Here is a 24,070-nt window from a genome sequence, read left to right as displayed (position 1 = left end):
GTGAGGTTCTGCAGGGAGACTGAATGCACCGTGTCGGAGCTGGAACCCTATTTGTGCAATGCTCCTGTTTGCATGGAAGCCTCATGTGTTCAGCTGAATGTGTGTGGGCTTTCTTTTCAGACGTTTGGAACAACCTGTGGGACTTATTGGGCAGGGACAATGGTGCATGAGCAGAACCATTAGGCCATGTGGCACAGTGCTCTGACACCCACCCCATATCTCGCCTATGCATGGAGGCTAACCTGTGAAGAGGGCTTTGACCTAGGCCCATCTTTGTAGCTTATGTATAAACGTATATATGGAAAGATGCCTACGGAGTGTGGAGAACTCTACAACAACCTGGGATGTTTGCCCAGACTTGTTCACTCCCCATGCGCTCTATGAAGGTTGACAGGTTATAGTCCATTGAGAACGTATATGTGGTTCTGCTCCATTTCAAGGCAATTCCAGGACATTTGCCCAGCATCCTTGAACTGGTGACCTGAAGAAAGTCAGGCAGGAATGCAATCTGTGTGCTGCCACCAAGTAGGCTTGACCAGGGACAGACTTTGGTAATCTTTTGCAATGTGGCACCCTGTGCAAGGCCAAGATTTGGTGCCCTCATATGGATCTTCTCCATATTGGATCTTCTCAATTTTACATCCCCTCGGCTCCATGCCCTGTGCAGGGGAACCACCTGCACCACCCTAAATCTGGTTATTCTTTGACTGAAGAGAACTACAGAGAGGCCAACCAGACTGCAGAGGCCAGTGCAGATGAGGTGGTATTCTCTTACCCATCTAAAAACTTCTGGGTTGCTAACTGACCTGGAACAATTAGACCTAACATATTAATTTTATGCACACTTTCCCCTAATATGTTATTTTGGAGAAAAGCATCACAAAATTCAGATAAGTGCCACATTTCAAAGTATAGCTGTTGTTGGTCTTTTTGGTTCTCATACTGTAGACTTGATAAGATTTGCCTTTAAATACAAACTGAATCAAATTTCTTCCTTATCCCTGCTCTGGATAATCTATCAGTGGTCTTTCAAGTCTCTTTCCTCAAGGAATTAAGCCAACACACAGGCTGGTTGAAGGTTGCAGATCAACGGCTGGCTCTGTAGTATCTGCAGTATCATCCCAGGGAGAGCTATAGCCATGATAAAAAAAGATTCAGTAGAAATAAAATACTTCAGATACTGTGGGCTTCAGCCTGGAAGTAGGTTTTGTTGATCTCAGTAGCACTTAAAGGTAAAGGTAAAGGGACCCCTGACCATTAGGTCCAGTCGTGACTGACTCTGGGGTTGCGGCACTCATCTCGCTTTATTGTCCGACAGCTTCTGGGTCATGTGGCCAGCATGACTAAGCCGCTTCTGGTGAACCAGAGCAGCGCACGGAAATGCCACTTACCTTCCCGCCGGAGCGGTACCTATTTATCTACTTGCACTTTGACGTGCTTTCAAACTGCTAGGTTGGCAGGAGCTGGAACCGAGCAACGGGAGCTCACCCTCTCGTGGGGATTCGAACCGCTGACCTTCTGATCGGCAAGTCCTAGGCTCTGTGGTTTAACTCACAGTGCCACCCGCATAAAATCAACCTAACAGGAATATTTTCACAGACATCATGTCACTTGATAAAATGCTTCCTGGACTGTCCCACTTCAAAATTTTAGGTAAGGAATTGTATTATAGAATGCTATCCCATGTAAAAATCTGCATGACCACAAACAGTTAGACATCATGCTATTTCCAGTCCAGCATGCTGGTCTTCAGTGAAAAGGAACTGAATTTTTGTGTGTGGTGTGAACAATTAATTCATGTGGCTTACCCCATCTGCAGTCTAAACTGGTGTAGAGCGGAAACAGTTGTAACACATGATCTACTGTTTATGTAGACTGGTTGCCTGCTGTCAGGAAACTGCCATCGGAGGCAAGAGTGGAGGTAAGGCTCCCCAATGATGCGGGAGAAGGGACCAGCAGAGGGAGAGAGAACACTTCCTTTGGGGAAGGAAATCAGCGTGACACCGGGGAGGAAGGGGAGCAGGGAAGGACTTCGGAGACAGGGCTCCAGGACTCTTCCACAGAGACCAGCGGGGAGAGTCCAGGACCTCCGCTGGCCACGGCCACTCTGCGCAGGAGACTTCCGCGCAGGGAGTCTAGGCGGAGACTTGGTGTCAAGGAGTTTTTATGTTGGAAGAAGTTCAGGAAACGCCCACTGACGGATTCTGCCAGCGACTGACACAGCCACGGAGAAAGGGCTGTCCAGCCAGGGAAAGGTTTAGCCAGGGAACGTTGCCTAGAGCAGTGTTCCCCAACCTTTTTTGGGCAAAGGCACACTTGTTTCATGAAAAAAATCTCGAGGCACACCACCATTACAGCCCCGTGACGTCAGCGCGCAGCGTCACGCCGGGAGGGATGCACGGAAGTGTAAGTTTCAATTTTTTCCCCTCCCCCTTGCCTTCCTTCTGTGCCAACCACCAAAAAGCCAAGAAAAAAGCCAAGACTTTAGGGCAGCAGGTCGACATGGAAGAAGCTCCTACCTAAGGACAGGTGCGACGGCCGTGTCCTCTTCTGCCACACTTGGCAGCCCTGCCTCACAGTCGTGACTCCCACCCTGATTTCTCCCCGCAGGTCAAGCGGCACAGGCAGCCCAATGTGTCCAGCCCAGACACAAGCCCCGCTTCCCCACTCTAGATCCTGAATGCGACCAAGTGCTCTGGACTCCCGAGCAGGGTGGGAAAGAGGACTCGCATCTGGTAGCCTCCGGGCTCCTCGCCTGCTCGAGGGATGGCATTGCAGGCAAGCTGCTGGCCGTCGCCATCGCCGCCCCCTCATGCGAGTGGACCTGCCCGGAGTGGTGGGCCGGGGGAGGCTCGCTCTCTGTGGGGATGTGGCCTGCACGCGCGGCCCCGCTTCCTCCTGCCCAGGGCTGAGCTCCTTACCCGCGATCTCGGTCTCGCGCACGCGGATCCCACTTATTCCGAAGCCCGCGCCACTAGCCGGGGCTCTCACACCGTACCAGGGCGAGGCGGCGCGGCCCACTGACGTCATCGCGGCTCGCCGCCGCCCTCGACTTCCCTGTTCCCTCCCCTCCCTCGGGTCGCCGTGGTTACCAAGGACTGCAAGCTGCTCGGGCGAGCGTGGGGCATTAAGTGGGAGAAGGAAAATTAAAATTAAAACTCGCCTGAACGCCGCCTCTCCGGATATGAAGCTATCTTTCGAATTTTTTAATTTTTCCCGCGGCACACCAGGCAACATCTCGCGGCACACTAGTGTGCCGCGGAACAGTGGTTGGGAAACACTGGCCTAGAGCATCAGCTACATCTACGCACAAGCAACCCCAATTCCCTTTACACCTGCACATTTTTGTTTGTTTTGTTTTGTAATATATGCTTTTCTACTGGGATGCGCTTGTGTTTGCCTGTGTGATAATAAGCGCCAGTGCAAACTAAGGATATGGGCCAACTTAGTTTAGGAATCCTGATTCAGTCCTGAAGTAAACTCCTCCTTTCAGAAGACATGCTGGTTGTCATTATATGCATTTTGGCAAAAATTGTGCAGTGGTACTTATTAATTAATCCCAGTTACTAATTGTCCATGGCAACACTGTGCACTATAAAATACATAAACATATGTTTGGGAAGTATAGTCACGCTTACTCATTTAACCTTTGTGCTCTGAGTAAAGACATAAATGTCAGCAAATGCATAAATGTGTAGCTGGTTTGTCTTTTTTACTCTTTGGAAAGCAAAGGCGGTGGTATTCTTTAAGGTCAATGTTCCTAGGCACCACCTTTGCTAATGTACCCACGAAGAAAGACCCTAATTCCTATATGGACCCAAAGACTCCTACCATCTCAGCCCCTACTAAGTCCAACAGTGTCTGAAACAAGAGCCACTGCAAAATTGCAGTGAATAGGCTGATGTTCAGGGTGCTGTGAGTATTCATGGCATTTCCAGCCAATCTCATTAATTCTCCTTCTGCCTTTGGCATGTGAACTTTGCTGAGACTTGTGGGAATAAAATGTATCGCCAGGAGCCTTTTCGCTGTCACTGAAGGCTCTCTTGGCATCTGAAGTATGTGTTTGCCAACCTGTGACCACTCTTTCAGTGTTCTCTCTTGTATGGATTAAGGTGTGGCTCAGTTCATGCTGTTGCTGCGTACCTGAAACTTAAAGACGAGCGTATTTCTCCTCAAGATAAGCACAAAGCCTTGGGAACAAGATATACACGTTCTAGGTTCATATAATTCACTCTTGCATTTGCAGTTCTATTAATAGCTTGCAGCCTCCCTTCCAGGAATAGGCTCAGAGAGTGTGTATCAATCACTTTTGTATCCTGCCATTCCTCCAAAGGGCAGCATAGCATAATCCCCCCCCCCCAATTAAACCTGCTTATAACCACCTTGTGAAGCAGGTTATGCTGCCAATGTGGCTTGCCCAGCTTTGAGTTTCATGGGTAAAAACAAATATTTCTCATATTGAAGTCCACTTTGTCCAATGCCCCCTGGTTGGACTTGGATTTGGATCTACTGATTGGTAGATCTCAGACTGATTTGCAGTAGATCGCCTAGAATTTCTGATTCATTTTGCTATATTCAGCACCTCATGCCACAACTTAGTTACAACATATACTAAGGCTACCAAAACAGAGATAAGGTAAAGGTAAAGGGACCCCTGACCATTATGTCCAGTTGTGACCGACTCTGGGGTTGTGGCGCTCATCTCACTTTATTAGCCGAGGGAGCCAGCGTACAGCTTCCGGGTCATGTGGCCAGCATGACTAAGTCGCTTCTGGCGAACCAGAGCAGCGCACGGAAACACTGTTTACCTTCCTGCCGGAGTGGTACCTATTGATCTACTTGCACTTTGACGTGCTTTCGAACTGCTAGGTTGGCAGGAGCAGGAGCAGGGACAGAGCAACGGGAGCTCACCCCGATGCGGGGATTTGAACAGCCAACCTTCTGATCGGCAAGCCCTAGGCTCTGTGGTTTAACCCACAGGGCCACCCGCGTTACCACTATTATTTGTAGATGCCAGAACAGGTCTCCAATGCAGAAGGAGAGTTAGATGCTAAAGCTATTTAACAGTCAAATTCCTTCTTCTTTTTCTTTTTCTTTTTCTCCTTTTTCCTTGCTTCTTTCCTGGGTGAGATATTTCTAACCTTGTGCATATATAGTTTTTGAATTGTTTTGTGTATAAACGCTGTAAATTTTGGGAGTTAGTGAGACATAGCTGGTGGGCTTGGAAGTGAAATTTTCCAGTACCGAGGGAAAGAAATAAGAGTTGGTAGCTCTGACCTTGAAGTTGGTTGAACTGAAGTAATTGTTTTGAGAACAGTCATGGCAGAAAAAAGTAAACAGGGGTTTTTCCTGTTGTTATTCTGTCTCTCACAGCTACAATAAACCTACCATTAAAATTATGGACTGGTCATTTCTTTCTCAGAGGGCAAACGGGAAAATTTAGCAGGGGGTCAAATACTTTCCCCCCTCACTGTAACCCCTTACTTATGTTAGGTTAACGGAAAACAATTAAAAAATCAGGAATTACAGTAACTTTGAGGATTTATTTTAATCAAATGAGATATATGCAACATTAAATACAGTGATCCGTGTGGGATGCACGTTCGCAACCCACAGCGTTCGCAACCCGCAGCAGCACATCTGCACATGCACGGGTTGCGATTCGGCACTTATGCGCAAAATGCGATTTAGCACTTCTGCCCATGCATGACTGCCGAAACCCGGAAGTAACCCGAAGCGCCTGTAACCTGAGGTATGACTGTACCTCACAGCAGGCTCCAGAATGCCTTATTTTGCTATATATTTGTTTGGCTCACCTCTTGGCATGGGTGTTTAATGCTGAATGATAGCGCATAATCTGACATCATATGTTGGTTGCCTCACATCCTCTATGAGGTGTCCACCTTCTTCATCAATTAGAATTACATCCTTGGAGAGCAAGTGCATAAATAAAAGTATCTGTTTCCATACAAACAGCAATTGTAGCCCTTTAATTTGGTTATACTTCAGATTGCTTAATAGCTAAACCTGATTTTCCAGAGCAGAGCAAGTTTTCTTCTGGAGTTCCTACAACGCCAGCTTCTATGAAGGCTTCAGCAAAACGACTGAAATTCTTCAGGCAATAGACATAGGACTGCAGTGTGTAAATTTCTCAGGTTACTGCCCTGAAGATTCCTCACATGCTTGGCAGGGTTTTTTGTTTTTTTTAAAAAAAATATATACATTCAACTTCCAACTAAAGTGATAGGTCTATTGCTCAGTGACAACTGGCTTGTTGTTTTTTATGGGATTAGGCACCTTGTAACAAAAATGTATTGTTATCGTTAGCAACCTGTATGTTTTTTGCTGTCTGTTGTGATCTGTCTCTGCATCACAGGAGAGAATTTAGCAGAGACTAGAGTACAAAAATATGCCAGTGGATTTTAACTGAACTGGTATTTGTGCAAGGTGAACTCCCTCTTCTGCACCTCCTTTCTCCTCCCTGAATGAGTCAGCCTCTGGTAGAGAAGCCTCCAAGCTGTTAAGACTTTCAGATGGAGGACGATCCTGCTCTTCTGTAAACTGAACTGCGTAACAGAGACCACTGGGTGCCGGGTTCTGGACCTTTTCATTCATGGTTTGAAGAGGTAAGCATGGATTTTAATACATACTGGGAATTGCTACAGGCCAAACTCTTCTAGTGAGTTTGGACTTACAGCAGCCAACTTCAGTTTTGAGGACTGGTTTTATTCTTCTTTTACCACATTCCTGCTTCACATACCTCTGTATAATCTGATGGAACCTCTGAAAGGCTACACAAAAGCTGGGGTGTCAAAATCGCTTTAGAGTTTTGAAAACTTGCTTGTTCAAACGATTCTCTAATTTGTAGTTGTTTGCTTAAATGATAACTCTAGTGTACACTCACCCTGGAAGGAAAACAGCTTAATCTTTTTATCTATTTTTACACGTGGAAGATGGTCGAAGGAGTAGAATTTTACGCATGTTAATCTTATGTGCATTGTGGTGGAAATGTACCAGTACATTCCTTTCATAGGAAGGAACATAGAAATCAGACATGTCTTCAAAAACAAAGTATGAAATAAATTGGGTGGATGGCAGGGATTAAAAGTTCTGCTTTATTGCAAGTATGTAGCAGATCTTTGAAGGAAGGTGTTTTGCTTTGTTTTGTTCAAAATAACAAAGAAATAAGTTTCAAGTTGTACAAAATGTTCCACCGTGCAGAAACAATTTACATTTGAAGCACAGGAGTGTTTGAAGGAAAACAAATTCACACAAATCAAAATTTTGTCATCTTTAACTAGCTGATTTCAGGCTATGTACAATTTTAAAGATTAATTTCTTTCAAGGCAGAATCCTCTCCACCCAGATCCTGTAAAACCAGTTCCAGAAGCTTGCTTTGCTATGAATAGACAAGTGATTTCAGCATTACACTTTTGTACTGGGTCGTTAAACCTTCTCTTTTGTATTTGTAATCTCCCATGACTGAGATAATGATGATCATATTTTACTAAATACGTCATTCCTTATGTGCAAAACAGAATACATGTCTGCCTGCAAAAATGCTATTTAGGGTGTGAAACCTGTGAGATGAGATTGAAGCCTGATGATCAGTTTGGTCTCTAAAACATGCATGTAGTTAGCTGCCATTTTGGCCTAATCTAATTAACTGTGTGCCCTGAAGACCTGTTCTCAGAGTCACTACAACCTGTCACTACACATGCCTCTGATTACTGTAGGTGGCCCAGATTCATTTAACCATAGAGTTGGAGGGTTCTTTTGTAGACTGTCTAGTACAACAGTCCGCTTGAGGAAGGAAGTCCAGAGATACAGCAGATGGTTATTTAGTTTCATGACTATTTGCCCACCACCATGATGAGCTGAATTCAGCTTTTAACACACCAATGCAAAGGAGACCCTAACTGTCTTTATGGTTACGCTGAGAAACTTTTGGCTGAGAAGGTTTTGTTTCTGTTCTCTCTACTTAACTGTTCTGCAAAAACAGTGTTTTGACTCCCATAGTATTAACTACTATGCACATTAAGCTACTACAGAACACGGTTGCTGGCAAACCAGAGCTCTTGAAGTGGTGTAAACCTTTCTGTGGTTGATTCTTCTATCTGCTGCATTGCAAGCTGGGGGCATTTACAGTAATGGATAAACCCGATTTAAGTGCTCCCCATAGACTTGGGTGCCACTGCCTAGTTGCTTTTGACCAGATCTTTATTGCTGGTTATCTAAAGATGTGCATACATCAGTGTGTTACATATTGTTTGCTGCATGAGGCATTGACATGGCTTAAATGATTGCCTCAGCAGTTGAAAGTGTGAAGATGCCCTTCTTAAAACACCAGTAGTTAGAATGGCTATTATTATGATTTCCTCTATGTAAAAGGATCAGAATATGCTTGCTTAGGGGATCCTGCTGCCAGTGACTTTCACCTGTTTTAAATCTGTTTTACAAAAGCTTTGACATTCTATATACTTTATAAAGTACTTTACAAAGTACTTTCAGCGTGCTATCCTAAAAACTGCATTAGCAACCCTCCATGTATCCCTGCTTTCCAGGGACAGTCCCAAATTTACAGAAAATGTACCAGTTTCTGATTTGATCCCAGAATGCCGTGCTTTTCCTTAGGACATCCCTATTTTCATTGGAGAAATGTTGGAGGGTATGAAGATATCTGAACCCTGAGTCATTTGAAGGCAGACCTGTCTAAGGAAGTTTAAAATGTTTATTTTTTTAAAAGTTTTGTTATATGTTGGGAGCTGCCCAGAGTGACTGGGGCAACCTAGTCAGATGGACGTGGTATTAATTATTATTATTATTATTATTATTATTATTATTATTATTATTATTATTGGAATAGGACATCCCTACATCCCTATTTTCATTGGAGAAATGTTGGAGGGTAGGCATTAGAGCAGGGGTGAGTAATCTTTTTGAAGTTAATGGATGCATTTCCTTGAGGGTGCAACCCCCCCTCTCTCTCTTCCTCCTCCTCTTCTTCTTCTTCTTCTTCTTCTTCTTCTTCTTCTTCTTCTTCTTCTTAATACATTCATTCTCCTTCTCCCACACAAACGTCTCCCACCCACCCACCCGCCCACATACACTCAACACCAGCATTATTCCCATTCATCCACCCATTGTCTTGTCCTCTCTCATCCATTTACACAAATGTCACACACATGCAGGCATGCAGCCAAGAGCGCACACCATTCACCCACAAGCCATTTGTTCTCTTTCTCACAGAGGGCAGCACATAGAGCATCACTGTGAAGGTTGTTCCAGCTCTGGTGGTCCATAACTGGGCTCTTCTCTTTGTCCTGGCACATGTGAAGCATGTCAGGGACTGGCTTGATGAAGAAGAGTGATGGGAGCCTTCCTCCCAAGAGCCCCCACCAGGGAGGGTCCTGAAGACTTCACCTTAGAGCCCAGAGCCTGGACACTGAGGAGCAGTCAGCAGAAGGGATGAGCTGGGAGCTGATAGAAGCAGGAGAATTGTGCCTGAGTGAACCAAAAGGACAGTATTTTTTCCTTACAACAGATCTGGGCTGAGCTGACTTATTGTGGGACAGTAGCAATTATTATTATTTTTTTGAATACTGAGAACTTAGAATCTCCACAAGTTTCAGCAGGGATAAAAGAAAAGCAGCTCTAATGCTGCTAATTGTCTACTCTATAGTAAACCTCTTTTTTGTTTGTTTTTAAATGTTGCCCCCTTCAATTAACCCCTATTTTTTGTGTGTGGTGATTTTGTCATCCACCACAATTTTGAAAGAAAAGTTCTTTTCTCAGTGCTACAGGAAACTATCCTTAATTTGTTAAGGCGTGGATTCTGGAGCCTGAGGCAAAGCGAGAAATTAAATCTTGTGGAGTCATAGGTAAAATAGAGATGGGAGAATTAGGCCAGGGTGAGATTGTTTGTAGACCTGCGATAAAGAACAAGGAGCACGAAGTTTACAACCCAGCATTAGCAACTGTTCACACGCCTCCCTCTCCCTCCCCAGGAGCCTGGCTATTTAGTTCACATAGACAGCTGAGGTACACTTTGGGAAATCAACTTGGTACAATGTGGTCCATCATGTATGGTAGCTGGACAGCAGCTGGAACTTGAGGATAGTGAAAGCCTTGTTGGCTAAAAGGAGAAGTCCTGTCCGGAGCTGTGAAGGGCCAGAGTAGGGCCCTTGCTCAGTCTAATCACATAGGAACAAGGGCATAAGGACAGGGGTGTGTTGTAGGAGCAGCAGAAACGATCTGAGGCACACTTGAGCTTACCTAGGAACTACAGTACTTATACAGTGTTAATATCTTTTCCACATTTGAGCATTATTTAGCTGTTGATTCATTTCCCCCCATTCAAATTAGACCGGAGTACTCCACCCCTCAATGCATTTGAATTTGTATATGAAGAGCAACTTTGATGTTGTCCGTTAATACGCATAGGAATTCCCTATTGTGATTGTTCCCACCTTCTAATTTGTTGATTATATTATGCTGAGTAAGACCAACAGGGCATGGAATAGACTGAAGCTATCCTGGAGCGGAAGAATGGCTGCAATTAAAATGAATATTTTACCGAGGATGTTGTTTCTCTTTCAAACGATTCCGGTGATTAAAGGACCATCTCAGTTTCAAGATTGGCAAAAAACTTTATCAAGATTTATTTGGCAAGGGAAAAGATCAAGGATCAAATTTAAATTATTAACTGATAGGAAGGAGAGAAGAGGTTTCTCAGTGCCAAATCTGAAATTATAGTATGAGGCACCCTGCTTGTGCTGGATAAAAGAATGGATAATTCTGAAAAACACTGATTTACTCGATCTTGAAGGGTATAATAACAGATACTGTTGGCACCCCTACCTATGGCATAACAAGGCGAAAATACATAAAGGTTTCACTAATTATATATTTAGAGGTCCTTTGTATGCGGTATGGGACAAGAATAGAAATTTATTAGAAAGATCCACACCCTGGTGGTTATCTCCGATAGATGTGATAACAATAAAAAAAATTAAACATGGAAGGTAAGAGATTAACATATGAAGAGTTATTGGTGAAAACTGAGAATGGGTGGAAAATTAAACCATACGAGGACTAATCACACAGGAACAAGGGCATAAGGACAGGGGTGTGTTGTAGGAGCAGCAAAAACGATCTGAGGCACACTTGAGCTTACATAGGAACTACAGTACTTATACAGTATAAATATCTTTTCCACATTTGAGCATTATTTAGCTGTTGATTCATTTCCCCCCATTCAAATTAGATCGGAGTACTCCACCCCTCAATGCATTTGAATTTGTATATGAAGAGCAACTTTGATGTTGTCCGTTAATGCGCATAGGAATTTCCTATTGTGTTTGTTCCCACCTTCTAATTTGTTGATTATATTATGCCGATTAAGACCAACAGGGCATGCATTCGGAAAAATAACCAAAAATTCTCCACCCAGGAAGTGTGAAACAAAATAATACACAGTCTCAGGCAATTGTGAACTCTCAGCACACACCTTTGAAGTTTTCTGGTTTTGTGCAAGGGGTCTCCTAGCAGCTCCCAGCACCCTTAAAGGATTATAGTTTCTTTGGGGAAAAGATATAACCAGCAAACTGGTATAAGACGGCTTAAAATGTACAGTGTGGGCGCAGCTAACACTGAGCTGTGGATGTGACAAGACTATATTTCTTTTAAAAATTACAAGAATTATGTCTGAGTTTGCTAATACGTACAAGCTAGCACATGTAATGTTTATGTGGTCAGTCACTGAGATCAGGATAGTGGACTAGATTGGCCTGATCCAGGAGGTTCTTCTTAAGTTCTTATGCGCAAATGTTATGCAAATCCTCATTTGCCCTCCTTTTTTAGGTGATGCATTTCCCTTTTTTATTATTATGCTTAAATAAAGGTAAAGGTAAAGGTAAAGGGACCCCTGACCATTAGGTCCAATTGCGGACGACTCTGGGGTTGCAGCGCTCATCTCGCTTTATTGGCCGAGGGAGCCGACGTACAGCTTCTGGGTCATGTGGCCAGCATGACTAAGCCACTTCTGGCAAACCAGAGCAGCACATGGAAATGTTGTTTACCTTCCCGCCGGAGCGGTACCTATTTATCTACTTGCACTTTGACGTGCTTTCGAACTGCTAGGTTGGAAGAAGCAGGGACTAAGCAACAAGAGCTCACCCCGTCACGGGGATTCGAACCGCCGACCTTCTGATCGGCAAGTCCTAGGCTCTGTGGTTTAGCCCACAGCGCCACCCGTGTCCCATGCTTAAGTAGTCACCCTATTAAATTTTCCTGTCAGACTACAGATTAGTTATTACAGAGAGGCCATTTCCAGCAGCATCTGCATGGTAAACATAGCTCTGCCAGGGTCCTTATTTCACCTGCGTGCCTTTTCCTTGTGAATCCGTGCCAATTTTGGAGCCAGACTTGCACTCTTCACATGTGAAATACCTTTTGCATCCCTCCTTGACGCCAGCTCATTTCCCTCCCCCCAAAGCCATCATTCCTTTAGTAATCACCACGCCCAATTACCACACTCCCTTGCCCAAACAGGATGGAGTTATCAAAACTAAAAATGTGTGGATTAAAACACACACACCCCATGACAGCAACACAAAAATGCAACTGCCCTTCATCATTTTTTCAGCCGTTGAGGACTGGTATTGTAAGCTTATTCACATCACGATGACTTGGAGATGGGAGTCCACCCAAGATTGTTTGCTATTTTGGGTTCATGTTTGTTTGTCAGCCGGATACAAGGGTGCCTGTCACGGAGCTGTCATATTGTGAGTACCCTGGGGCATGCTGAAACTATGACTCACCAGCGTACAACAAACAAGTGAAGTAGTGGCCAAGTAATTGGTGGTCACTGGTATACATGCCGTAGATCGATCAGACAGCGCATCTGCAGAAGATCTCTCAGCTTGGGATGAAGAGAAAGGGATAAATGAACTTGGGAGCTTAATCTTACAGAGAGCAAGGAGCTAAACCATTGCAGGAGACCATAGCCTCATAAATGACAGTTATCAAATGTGGATAAAACAAATCAAGATCTACTGCAGTGAAATCAAAACCTATCTTTAGCTAGCCAGACAACTCACAGTATTATCAAATACCATATTTTTTGCTCTATAAGACTCACTTTTCCCCTCCTAAAAAGTAAGGGGAAATGTATGTGCGTCTTATGGAGCGAATGCAGGCTGCGCAGCTATCCCAGAAGCCAGAACAGCAAGAGGGATTGCTGCTTTCACTGCGCAGCGATCCCTCTTGCTGTTCTGGCTTCTGGGATACAGAATATTTTTTTTCTTGTTTTCCTCCTCCAAAAACTAGGTGCGTCTTGTGGTCTGGTGCGTCTTATAGAGTGAAAAATACGGTAGATCTGTGCCAGTTTCTTTTGGTCTGTGATAAAGAACGGGTGGGTTTTGCCACCAGGTCAAATTACTTTTCTGACTTCTTGTAGCCAAATGTTTAAATTACGTAGTACATGAGAAAAAGGAGACCCCAGTGGTGGGAAAGTAGGTGGGGCAGGGGAGGCGCTTAACCCCTTCTATTTCAGCCTTTTTGTTTTACACTCCAAAATGTGCTCCAAGCTACTTTTTCCATTGTTTGAAGAAGCATTTGTTGCTTCTAGGGGTCTAAAAATTCAAATCAGCATATAAAATCCAGACCTTCCCATCCATTTACTTTCTTGCCCTCTCAGGGTTGCCAGGTCACAAGGTTGCAGTCACAATTTGTACTGTTCCCCCAGCCTTCCCAGAAGCCCCCCCCCCTTTTGGAAATTGCAATGTAAATTGAACATCCCAAAACATCTGGCAGATATGCATTGTTACATCTCAAATCATCCCACCATGAGCTAGAGCTCAGAGGAATATTAGCCTGAGGGGCTGTAACTACAGCATTTCCAAGCTGCATGCTGAAAAAATATTAGTTGGGTGTCCTTTGGGGAAATTAAAATAAGAGCAAGTGAGAAATAAATGGGTTTTTTGTTTGTTTCAACTTTAGTCACTAAAATTATCAAAGCAATTGGGGGGAGGGTGTCATTATTTTTGTTTCCCTCACCCCTCCCCATTTGTTTTAAAACACCCAGACAAGTCAAGGGGAATTATATACCAAACGCTGGCTTGAAAACTGAAATTGGTAGCATGCATTGTTTAAGATGTCCTGTATACTAGAAAGGTTTGAAAACAGGGCAAAAGTGAGTAAAATGCTTGCACTATGGTCCAGAGCAGTGTTTCCCAACCGGTGTTCCGCGGCACACTAGTGTGCCGTGAGACACCGGCTGGTGTGCCGTGGGAGGGAGGCGGGCGAGTCGGGCGGCGAGAGGCGGGGCGGCGGCGAGGATCCGCGTCGAGCCGGGGGCGGCTCCGCGGTGCTGGTGCCAAGCGGCGGGGCAGCGCGCGCAAAAGGGAGGCGCGCGAGACAGCGGAGGAGGAGGAGGCCGGCATGTCCGGGCAGCAGCAGCAGCAGCAGCAACTCCCGGCGACGGCTCCTCCTCCGCCCGCTATCGCCGCCACCACCACAACAGCCGCTGCCGCCGTCCCTCAATCCCTCGCTCTGCTGCCTCCTCCCACCCCGGCAAGGGGAAGGGAAAAAACTTTAACTTTTGTGCGTCCCTCCCGGCGTGACGCTGCGCGCTGACGTCACGGGGCGGGGCTTTAATGGTGGTGTGCCGCGAGATTTTTTCCCGGTAAACAGGTGTGCCGTTGCCCAAAAACGTTTGGGAAACACTGGTCCAGAGCAAGCAAAGCAATAACTTGGGAGGTAATTTGGGGTTGTGGGAGCTGATCGTTTGCCTCTTCACACACTTGATATAGCTTTGGGAGGTTTATAAAGTTGACAAGAATGTCCTTCCTTCCTTCCTTTAGAAAAGTATTTACATAATGAGACTTCATAAAATATCAGGGTAGTGTACCACAGCAATACCACATTGCAAACATTTAAAAGCAGCACAGAGTGATCATTTTTAAAGGACTGGTTCCCCAGGAAAAAAATATTAAACAACAGCACAGGCATGACAGCATTAACAATTCTGGAAGAGACTCCTAAACACCAAAAGCGAAATGCAAATGCAAAATGAAGTCCAAATTTGCAACATGGAGCCTTTAATTTATATGTTGGCACACCAAAGAGTGTCAACAGTCTGTGAAGGTGGAGTCTTGCAATGAAAGCTTTGCCAGGGTCGAATGCTTATAAAAACAAAATTCCTCTAATTCAGATAGCATGGAAAAAATAAAAAGCAGCCACAATGAGCATTGAGCACCTTTCTTGTTGCTTTTAAATTGATCAAGCACACTTTGGTATAGCCGTTCTTTGGAATGGCAGTAGCTACCGAAACAACATAAACCTGAAGCCAAAAATCAACTATCCCACCCCGTCCCCAACAAAGCTTATCTGATAGTATAAAAAGAGTGGTTACTAGGAAATACTCCGTGTTGGCTTAATGCCCAGTGAGCATTTCAAAACAATTTCTTACAGAAGGCTTGAACATTTTTGTTGTTGTTGGGTGAGAAGAAAAGCTTCCCGTCATATGTTCTGCCTGTTGCACTTTACCAATGAATTTGACATAAATTGAAAGGGCAAGGGTGTTGCTAACATTTTCATGATCAACAAGTAGAATTCTGAAGCTTATGCAGACAGGTGTGAATTAATAGGTGTGGCAGGACCAAGGTTTTTGGCCTCAGTCTGATACTGTTTTCAGAGTCCTTTATGAAATACTTGTTGGAAAGGGCCTGAACAATCTGTGATCCACCAAGCCAGTTGCTACCTACTGACTTGGGTGTGTTGCTGGATGCTCAGAAATAGCCTTGGTGTCACATTCTCCAGCAAGCATTAAAAACAGGAGATGTATTGTTCTCCCATAGGTTGATGATCTGCAGTCAGCTTGACGAGTCACAATTGTTCAGGCCTGTTGTTCAATGCCTAGGTTGTTACAATGCTCGTGATAGCAAACGATTTAAACTTTCTCCTTTCTTTTGAAAAAAAGGATCAACTAGAATCACTTGGAACTGGTGGAAGAGTCTGTCTCTCGTGCCCCTTTATCTTCCTGCAGGACACCCTGGGAATGGAGCGTAAAACATGGTGTTGTGTGGCACCTTCTGATCAGTGCACAGTGGTACCACAGGTTACATACGCTTCAGGTTACATATGCTTCAGGTTACAGACTCCGCTAACCCAGAAATAGTACCTCGGGTTAAGAACTTTGCTTCAGGATGAGAACAGAAATCGTGCTCTGGTGGCCCAGCAGCAGCGGGAGGCCCCATTAGCTAAAGTGGTGCTTCATGTTAAGAACAGTTTCAGGTTAAGTACAGACCTCTGGAACGAATTAGGTACTTAACCCGAGGTACCACTTTACTGGCATTTGCTTTGTTTCCTGTGGAGGACTTGGCACTATGCAACTGTCTTAGGGACTCCACTCCAGATTTGTGTAGGGTTTGCCCCTTAGCTGTTTCTTCTACCGAATATGTCCTGCAAGGCAGTACAGTCGTACCTTGGTTTAAGAACAGCTTAGTTTATGAACAACTTGGATTAAGAATGCTGCAAACTCGGAAGTAGGTGTTTTGGTTTGTGAACTTTGCCTTGGAAGCAGAACATGTTCCGCTTCCTGTTGAGTGTGTTCCATTTGTAAATTGAGTCCCCCGCTGCTATGGGAAAGCACGCCTTGGTTTAAGAACGCTTTGGTTTAAGAACGGACTTCCGGAACGGATTAAGTTCGTAAACCAAGGTACCACTGTAGAGGTTTAGGATCAGAGTTTGCCTTCTCCTAGGAGGGCTACCTGTTATGCACTGAAGTTCTCACCCTGGGCCAGCAGGGGGCTACTGTAGATAGTTTTCACTCAGGTCCTCATATTTAAATAAGGAATTGAAAGTGACATTCAGTGATTGGATAGTTTTACAAAATTGTTACAGTTACATTGTACTGGAGCTCTATATAAGCAGGCTGACTGAACCCTTCAGTTCCGTTCTGTCCTGGCCTGTGAATAAACAAGAGCTGTTTGAAGAATCGCTGTGTCGTCTGATATGTTCACCCACAACTTAACACTACCTTCCCAGGTTGATAAGCCTCATCTGCCCAAGTGGAAAGTAGCACTTGATTTTAAATTTAATAATGTTGCAGTCACAGTGTGAATGATTACGTTGAATATATTCTCTCTTCTCCTGTTTTTGTCCTTGTTCTATGGCACAGTCATTTACTGTATCTAAAAAACTGGTTTTGTTTTGTCATTAGTACCAAAACTTACATGTACCCAGCCAGTTGGAGAGACGTTGAAGCCAACCATTATTTACTTAATTTGATACTTTCGCTCGTTCCCTTCTTTCCCTTTCTAAAAATTGCCACCAGACTTTTAGTTAGCGGTGGTCATGCATAAGGCATAGAAGCTCCCGGGTGCTTGTATAGTTGTGTGGTCAGGAATCAGAAAGCAGAGGGTCTCTGCTGACTAGTGTAAAGCAGAGCAAATAAGGAATACCAGCTTTAAAAGACAACAGAAGCTGCTGAGGAGGGTGGACAGCCGTTCCTGCCTCCTGTCTGAAGAGGAAATGTCAGTAAGCCAATATCGAAACCTCTCTTTCAGCAGCTGACTTCTCTGTATGTTGTCGAAAAGGAGTCTCTCCCATTCCTCCACATCTCAGAGATGCAGTGAGCCCATTCATATTCTTGTATCTGAGGCCTGTGTGAACTGACAGCTTAAGTGAGGACTTGGGTCCTTGCTTGAGATGTATTGGGTTGTGGCTAGTCAAAATGTCTATGTGTAACTCCAGGTTTGAATCAGAGACAATATCCCACTGAATACCAGCTGCTTGGAGCAACAACAGGAAAGGGCTATTGGCCAATTGGCCGTTGTGGGGAACAGGATACTTGGCTAAATAGTCTGACCCATCAGGATTCTTCTTATGTTCAGTTATATGAAAGCTGGCATCTGGAAAGTGAGGCTGAGGAAGAGTTGTGGGCTCATTATTTTAGCCTGCCATTTATTTCTTTTGCCAGATTGGGTCTCCTCCCATCCTCCCACCACCCCATACTTAATCTCTCGTATTTTTACTTTCTTTCAGTGCACCGTAAAGAAAGCACCTCTGAACAAAATGACAACCTTCACTGTAGGAAAATCAGCCCCTAACAAAAGTGGTAATGTGCTAGCACTCTTTCTGTTCTGCTTCTGTTTAGTCAAGGGGTTGGGGGGGAATAACATAGCCCCCTCTTTTTAAAATGTCAAACCAACAGATTGGCAAAACGTCTTCCAGCCCTTTGCATTTTGTGTCAGCTGTACTTCAAATTTAACTACATGCTGATTAGCCCTTGTTGTTTGTCTGTTTTTTGGTTATGCTATGAGGTCCCAGTTTGAGTTTCAAACTGGTCTTGAGATCAGTTGAGATGGCTGCCGCTACTCCTCTACAAGGGATCTAGAAGTCCCACTGCACACATTTTTGAGCAAAAATGCATAAGATTGTGCTGTCAATATCTTCCATTCAGCCAGAAGCACCTCACAAATGCAATATAATCATTTTTAAAAGTTCTATCACGCAAAAGAATCTTTATTTGCCTCAGCCACTAGCCATAGCAATAAAATACAATAAAATGTACTGAATATCGAGCTTTTGCTGACAACAGTACATTTGTGCAGAGCTGCAAACTGGAAGAAAGCAAATGTTTCTACTCAGAGAGGTTTAGCTTTCATTACAGCTTTAATAAAATCTTATGGTGGGGCGGGGGAACTAGCTCAGAGAGGTTTCAAGGAATATGGCAAGTGTGTGAACAGACTTTGAGTAGAGTCCTTTTACACAGTTAACTGGAAATAAGCTCCATTGTACTCAGTGAGATTTACTTTTGAGTAGACCTGTAGTAAATAATAAGATGAATTTGGAGAGTTTTAGATATGTTGGCCTCTTATATTGGATGGGATGTGTTTATAGGGTTGTTTTTTTAAAGTTTTATATTGATTCTTATTTTTGTATTATGTTGTATGGAACTTTGGATGGGATTCGCCTAATGGGCCCCATAAGTGGAAGCCATGTGCAAGTACTTCCACTTGTGCCATGCGGCTTTCTTCTTCCTCTCCCCACACCCCCATGCTCCCCCAGTTGGTCCTAAGGGCGGGCTGGCAGAGCCCCCAGAACAGTGCAAGGGGGAGCAGGAGTAGGAAAAGTGCCACAGTCCCATTAGCCAAGTCAAAATGCTTGCACAGATACAGTATAACGTTTGTCATGGCTTGACATTGAATTCTGCCCTGTTTGGAAGCATTTATGGAGGAAGACAATGAAAAAAATTAGTTTACTGAAAATTTGGTTGTTTTTTTTAATTATGCATTGGAAAGATAACATCACGATGTTGATCAACATGCTAAGCCTATAGGACTTCATCCTTAGGGCGAACCCTGGTATAGTGTGGCAAGAGATTTCACATGCAGCAGGCTCTAATCCCATGCAAACCTGCCTGGTAGAAAATCTCACTGAACTCAATGGAGCTTGTGTCTCAGTAGAAATGTTCAGGGTTGCACTGTAGGTATTTCTAGCAAAATAGTTAATAGTTGTGTGACATGCAGGCAATAGTCTACCACCCTGATTTCAGCTTTGAGGTTTATCTGGGAACTTTCCAAGTCTCACACTCCTTCTCTTAATTACTGTTTTAAGATAGATATTTTATTAGAAACTATAGCACACATCAATGAAATCTGCAAAGTGAACAATGCAAATATTTGATCAAAAATTACATTTGGTATGTAATTTCTAATTTTCTTGCCTGTGCACTAATAGATACGAAGAATGCTTCCATTGCAATGAAGAGTAGACAACAAGTTATTAATGAGGTCAACAAGAAGAGGACTCTGTTACAAGATAACAGCTGGATAAAGAAAAGACCCGAGGAGGAAAAGTAAGGGGGGGGAGACACATTTTGGCTTTTATCTTGTTGTGATCTGCTAATCCAAACATGGCCCAGCAGCTTGGTATTGTGGCCTGCCAAGAGACTTGCCGTGGACAAACTTCATGTTTTGTAGTCCTCGAAAGGCACAGCAACTCTTCTTGGTAGGTCTTGTCACTATGAGGCAGTTGTGGAAACTGAAGGACTCTGCCTTCCCCCAGCTGCCTAAGTCTCCTCCTGTCCAGGGTTTTCCCCAAGCAATTTGAGACTGGCTTCTTCACCAGCCTGACTTCTTCACCAGCCTGACTCATCTCTGCCTCTTGACCTCCCTCCTCTCCTGTTTCTGCTTCTGCACTCCTCTCTGCCACAGATTCTCCCTGCTCACTAAAACCTGTTACCTCTTCGGCTTCCAACATCTCCTTCTCCCAAGCCTCTCTTCTCCCTCTGATCACTCACCATCATCCCACCCCCAATCTGAAGCCTTCTTCCCTTGTGTGCTGGTCCTGAGGGTTAACCATGCGGTGAGGTCCATCTCCAGTCCAAGGTCGAGGAGGCTGTCCATCAAAGCTGAAGCGGGGTCCAAGGCAGGGAGTCAGGTGAGGTCAGGAACTCTGGCAGAAGAGCAGGACAGGGTGCAGGCAGGAACGGGCTACCAACAATGTTGCTCCCGCAACCTGGGACTGGGGCTGGCTGGCTTTTATCTGCCCTAGGGCATAGGGTGGCCCCGGTCCACAGGTGACTCGCCTCTCCTGGCCTGGAGGCGAGCATTCCTCCTGCAGGAACTTAGTTCCCTCTGCCTTTCTTCCCTGAGCTTCTATAGCTCAGGAGAGGCTGAAGGGTTACCGGACCCAGAGGCAACCTCAGCTTCCCCTGACGAGGCTGAGAGTGGAGCACCTGCAGGCAATGAGTCCTCCATCACCTCAGGAGCCAGAGCAGACTCAGCTGGTGCCTGCCCCTGAGGATCCAGCACAGGTGAGGACCCTTCAGGCTCATGCCCCAGCCCCGGCTCAGCTGGTTCTGGAGGCGGGGACTCCTGTGCAGGCTGGGATCCCTCAGGTTCATCATCTGAGTCCGAATCCCAGGCCATCACACCTTGGCTGTTCCCCAGCCAGTGCCTCCCACCATTCCTCTGCTTCCAACCAGTCCATGTCATCCTGCCTCTGAAAAGGAGTTTCTAATGATCAATGATGTTTAATAACCACTACTGGATTGATGCTCCATGAATTTGTCTACCAGCCCACCTTTTCCTCGGTTGTATGGGCTCTTTGAATCTTGGCCCTAGACCAAGAATGGGGAACCTGTGGCCTGCCAGATGTTGTTGGACTGCAGTCCTCACTTTTCCTGAATGTTGGTCACTGGTTGCCCATCCCTGCCCCAAACCAACAAGTTCTTGCTAAATGACACAGAAAGGAGTTGGCTGCTACAGTAGTTGGGCAGCCAGTTTGCTTCTTCTGTGAGGCTTGCCTGTGCTTGCAGCTCTTGATGCAGCCATCAGCTTCAGAGAGAGGAGGGATGGAAGGCAGGCCACTAAGGCGTGTGTGTCTGTGGTTTTATGGGTTATCTTAATAAAACTTCTCCCAGGGCTAGGCGCTGCAGATCAAAGGATAAGATCAAAGTACTGCAGGAGATGTTTAAATTAAACACAGGTAGCACAAGAGATAGAAAGATTAAAAATGCTTTAGAGAAAGCTTGTAGTATGTAGCATATTGCCAAGGCATGCAGATGTCAGAGTTTCACTCCAAGTGGCAGGGCACTTAACACTTAAAACAAAACAGTAAAAGTAGGAGAGGCCTGGGATGCATCTGGAAAGTCTCCTTTGTCCAGTCAACATCTGTTACATCCAATCTATTGCATATCCAATGGTGAGTCTAACTCTGTGCATTTCAACTCTGTGTTCCGGGGAACCCTGGGGTGCTTCATAAATTCTCCAGGCATTCCTTAATGATAAGATCAGTACAGACAAACAAGCTTACCTGAAAGACGGCTGGCTCACAACTACCCATATTCGAAAGCACATTATCTGTAAACATAGTGTAATGGTGAGATCCAAATACAGTGGTGCCTCGCAAGACGAATGCCTCGGAAGACGAAAAACGCGCAAGACGAAAGAGTTTTTCGTTTTTTGAGTTGCTTCTCAAGACGAATTTCCCTATGGGTTTGCTTCGCAAGACGAAAAACGAAAAAAAACGAAAACGTCTTGCAAGTTTGATTCCTTTTTCTTAAAACCGTTAATACCCAGGGTGACTTCAAGGAGCAACTCATAGCGCGCGGTGTGGTAGCCTTTTTTGAGGTTTTTGAAGACTTTGGTGATTTTGAAGACTTTGGGAAACCATGCTTCGCAAGACGAAAAATTCGCAAGACGAAAAAACTCGCAGAACGAATTAATTTCGTCTTGCGAGGCACCACTGTATCCTGGTCAGTACCTTGCATGAACTGACTATGGACAGTATACACTTCCCAGAATTCTCTGCTCTGCACATATAGACTACAGCTACAATATTATAATCAACAACTGCTGAAATTCCTGCTTTGACACAACTGCTAAATTTAGTCAACAGAATCAAAATATTTTTTAAATATCTTGAAATTATCACCTTTGTTGTCTCTCAGATCTGCAACAGAATTTTGTTCCATACTCGTTTTTAAGCAAACTGACCTAATTCACACCTCCCAGGCAAATACATGGATTAGAGTTAATTATCCTTCAGATTTTGCACTTTTCCAAAGTTTCTTAGCTCAAAAAAAATTACCAAAAGGGGGGGGGATTGCACATGTATATGTTTAGTAATGCATTCATTGAAATAATACATATTTAAATGAGTATTTTGTGATAGCACAAATTTGCAAATTAATGTGAAAATGGGATGGAATAGATTTATAAATGACCACTCCTTTGACCAACAGATCTGACTGGAAGGGGTTCCCTCAAGTTTTGAAAGTTCAAAAATTACTGGTTTTGCTTTCATAATGGAAGCATAGGGTTTATGGCCATCTAGTTCAGGCATAGGCAAACTCGGCCCTCCAGATATTTTGGGACTACAACTCCCACCATCCCTAGCTAACAGGACCAGTGATGATGGGAGGTGCAGTCCCAAAACATCTGGAGGGCCGAGTTTTCCTCTGCCTGATCTAGTTTATAATAGCCAGAAGGTGAGAGCTGAAAGGAATCAAACAGTATTTTGCAGAAGAGTTATCTGTAGAGCAAGGGAAAAGTTCAGCAAACAAAGCCTGATGATTAAAGTATGTGAACTTTGTCACACATGTTGGCATTGGGCCCGTCCATATTTAACTCAAGATGAAGGCCTTAACTCCATTATAAGAATCAATCTTTTGTGCTCTGGCAACAGAATTCATTTATTTGTATTACATTAATAACTTGAAACTCAAGAAAGCTCGATAGCTCCATAATTTGTGCATTGTAGCTGCAGAATTATAACTTCCAAGAAGTCATATGGATAGCTATATAAAATCTGAGTGTATGTTCATATGCTGTAGCTTCAGTCTGTGTGTGTGTGTGTGTGTGTGTGTGCGCGCGCGCGCTCTTGGTGAAAGGTTTATAGCAATTTATGGACCAGAAAGGATCCACACTCGTTCATAAATCGTTGTGTAAAAATGAGGAGCTGCATCTGAACAGCTGCCCAGGGCTTTTATCTGATTACATTACCAATATATGCTACATTTAGAAGTAGAATCAGCAGAAAAGTGTACGGCCCTTGAGTATTTTCCCTTTGTCAGCCTCTTCCTACATTGACACACTTCCTTGAACTGGGCCTTCAGACAGCATCATTAGTTTATAGGCACCATATAAATGAAAATAATATGAAATATTTGGTTTATTGCAGCGCTGATGAAAACTATGGCAGAGTGGTCCTTAATCAATACAAATCACAAGATGGTTTACACAGGTACAGTAGCCTGTTAATCTCTATAAGTTTCCTCCACTTTTTCCCAACTATGGAAATATATGCAAGCTATGGTTGTTTGTTCCCATTAATAACCTATAGCAGGGCTGGGGAACTTGAGATCTTCTAGGTGTTGTTGTAACTCACATCAGTCCTGATCATTGGCAATGCTGCTTGGGACTGATAGGAGTTAGAGACTAACATCTGAAGAATTTGCTTTATTGGTTCAGCAAAGTCTATGTCTTTGATTGCAATGCAATATTACCCTTGCAAATTACATACCGGTATATTAGTGATAGAATTCTACATTTCAAGT

The 24,070-nt window shown here is 44.3% G+C and overlaps 1 protein-coding gene across 1 annotated transcript in view; it reads left to right on the top strand.

Annotated features, from left to right (window-relative positions):
- Nucleotides 1-6,024: 6,024 nt before the first annotated feature.
- LOC310699033 (uncharacterized protein) overlaps nucleotides 6,025-24,070 on the top strand; it is a 58,620-nt gene continuing 40,574 nt past the window's right edge. The window contains exons 1-4 of the mRNA XM_083520619.1: nucleotides 6,025-6,626; nucleotides 18,049-18,121; nucleotides 19,747-19,864; nucleotides 23,695-23,757. Coding sequence (XP_083376745.1) covers nucleotides 18,079-18,121; nucleotides 19,747-19,864; nucleotides 23,695-23,757 — 224 coding nt within the window. The 5' untranslated portion in view covers nucleotides 6,025-6,626; nucleotides 18,049-18,078. The remainder of the gene's footprint in view (nucleotides 6,627-18,048; nucleotides 18,122-19,746; nucleotides 19,865-23,694; nucleotides 23,758-24,070) is intronic.

Source organism: Podarcis liolepis (assembly GCF_965112155.1).
Source record: "Podarcis liolepis genome assembly, contig: HAP1_SCAFFOLD_36, whole genome shotgun sequence".
Taxonomy (NCBI): domain Eukaryota; kingdom Metazoa; phylum Chordata; class Lepidosauria; order Squamata; family Lacertidae; genus Podarcis; species Podarcis liolepis.
The sequence above is the reverse complement of the archived record's forward strand: the minus strand, read 5'-3'. Positions and strand labels throughout refer to the sequence as shown.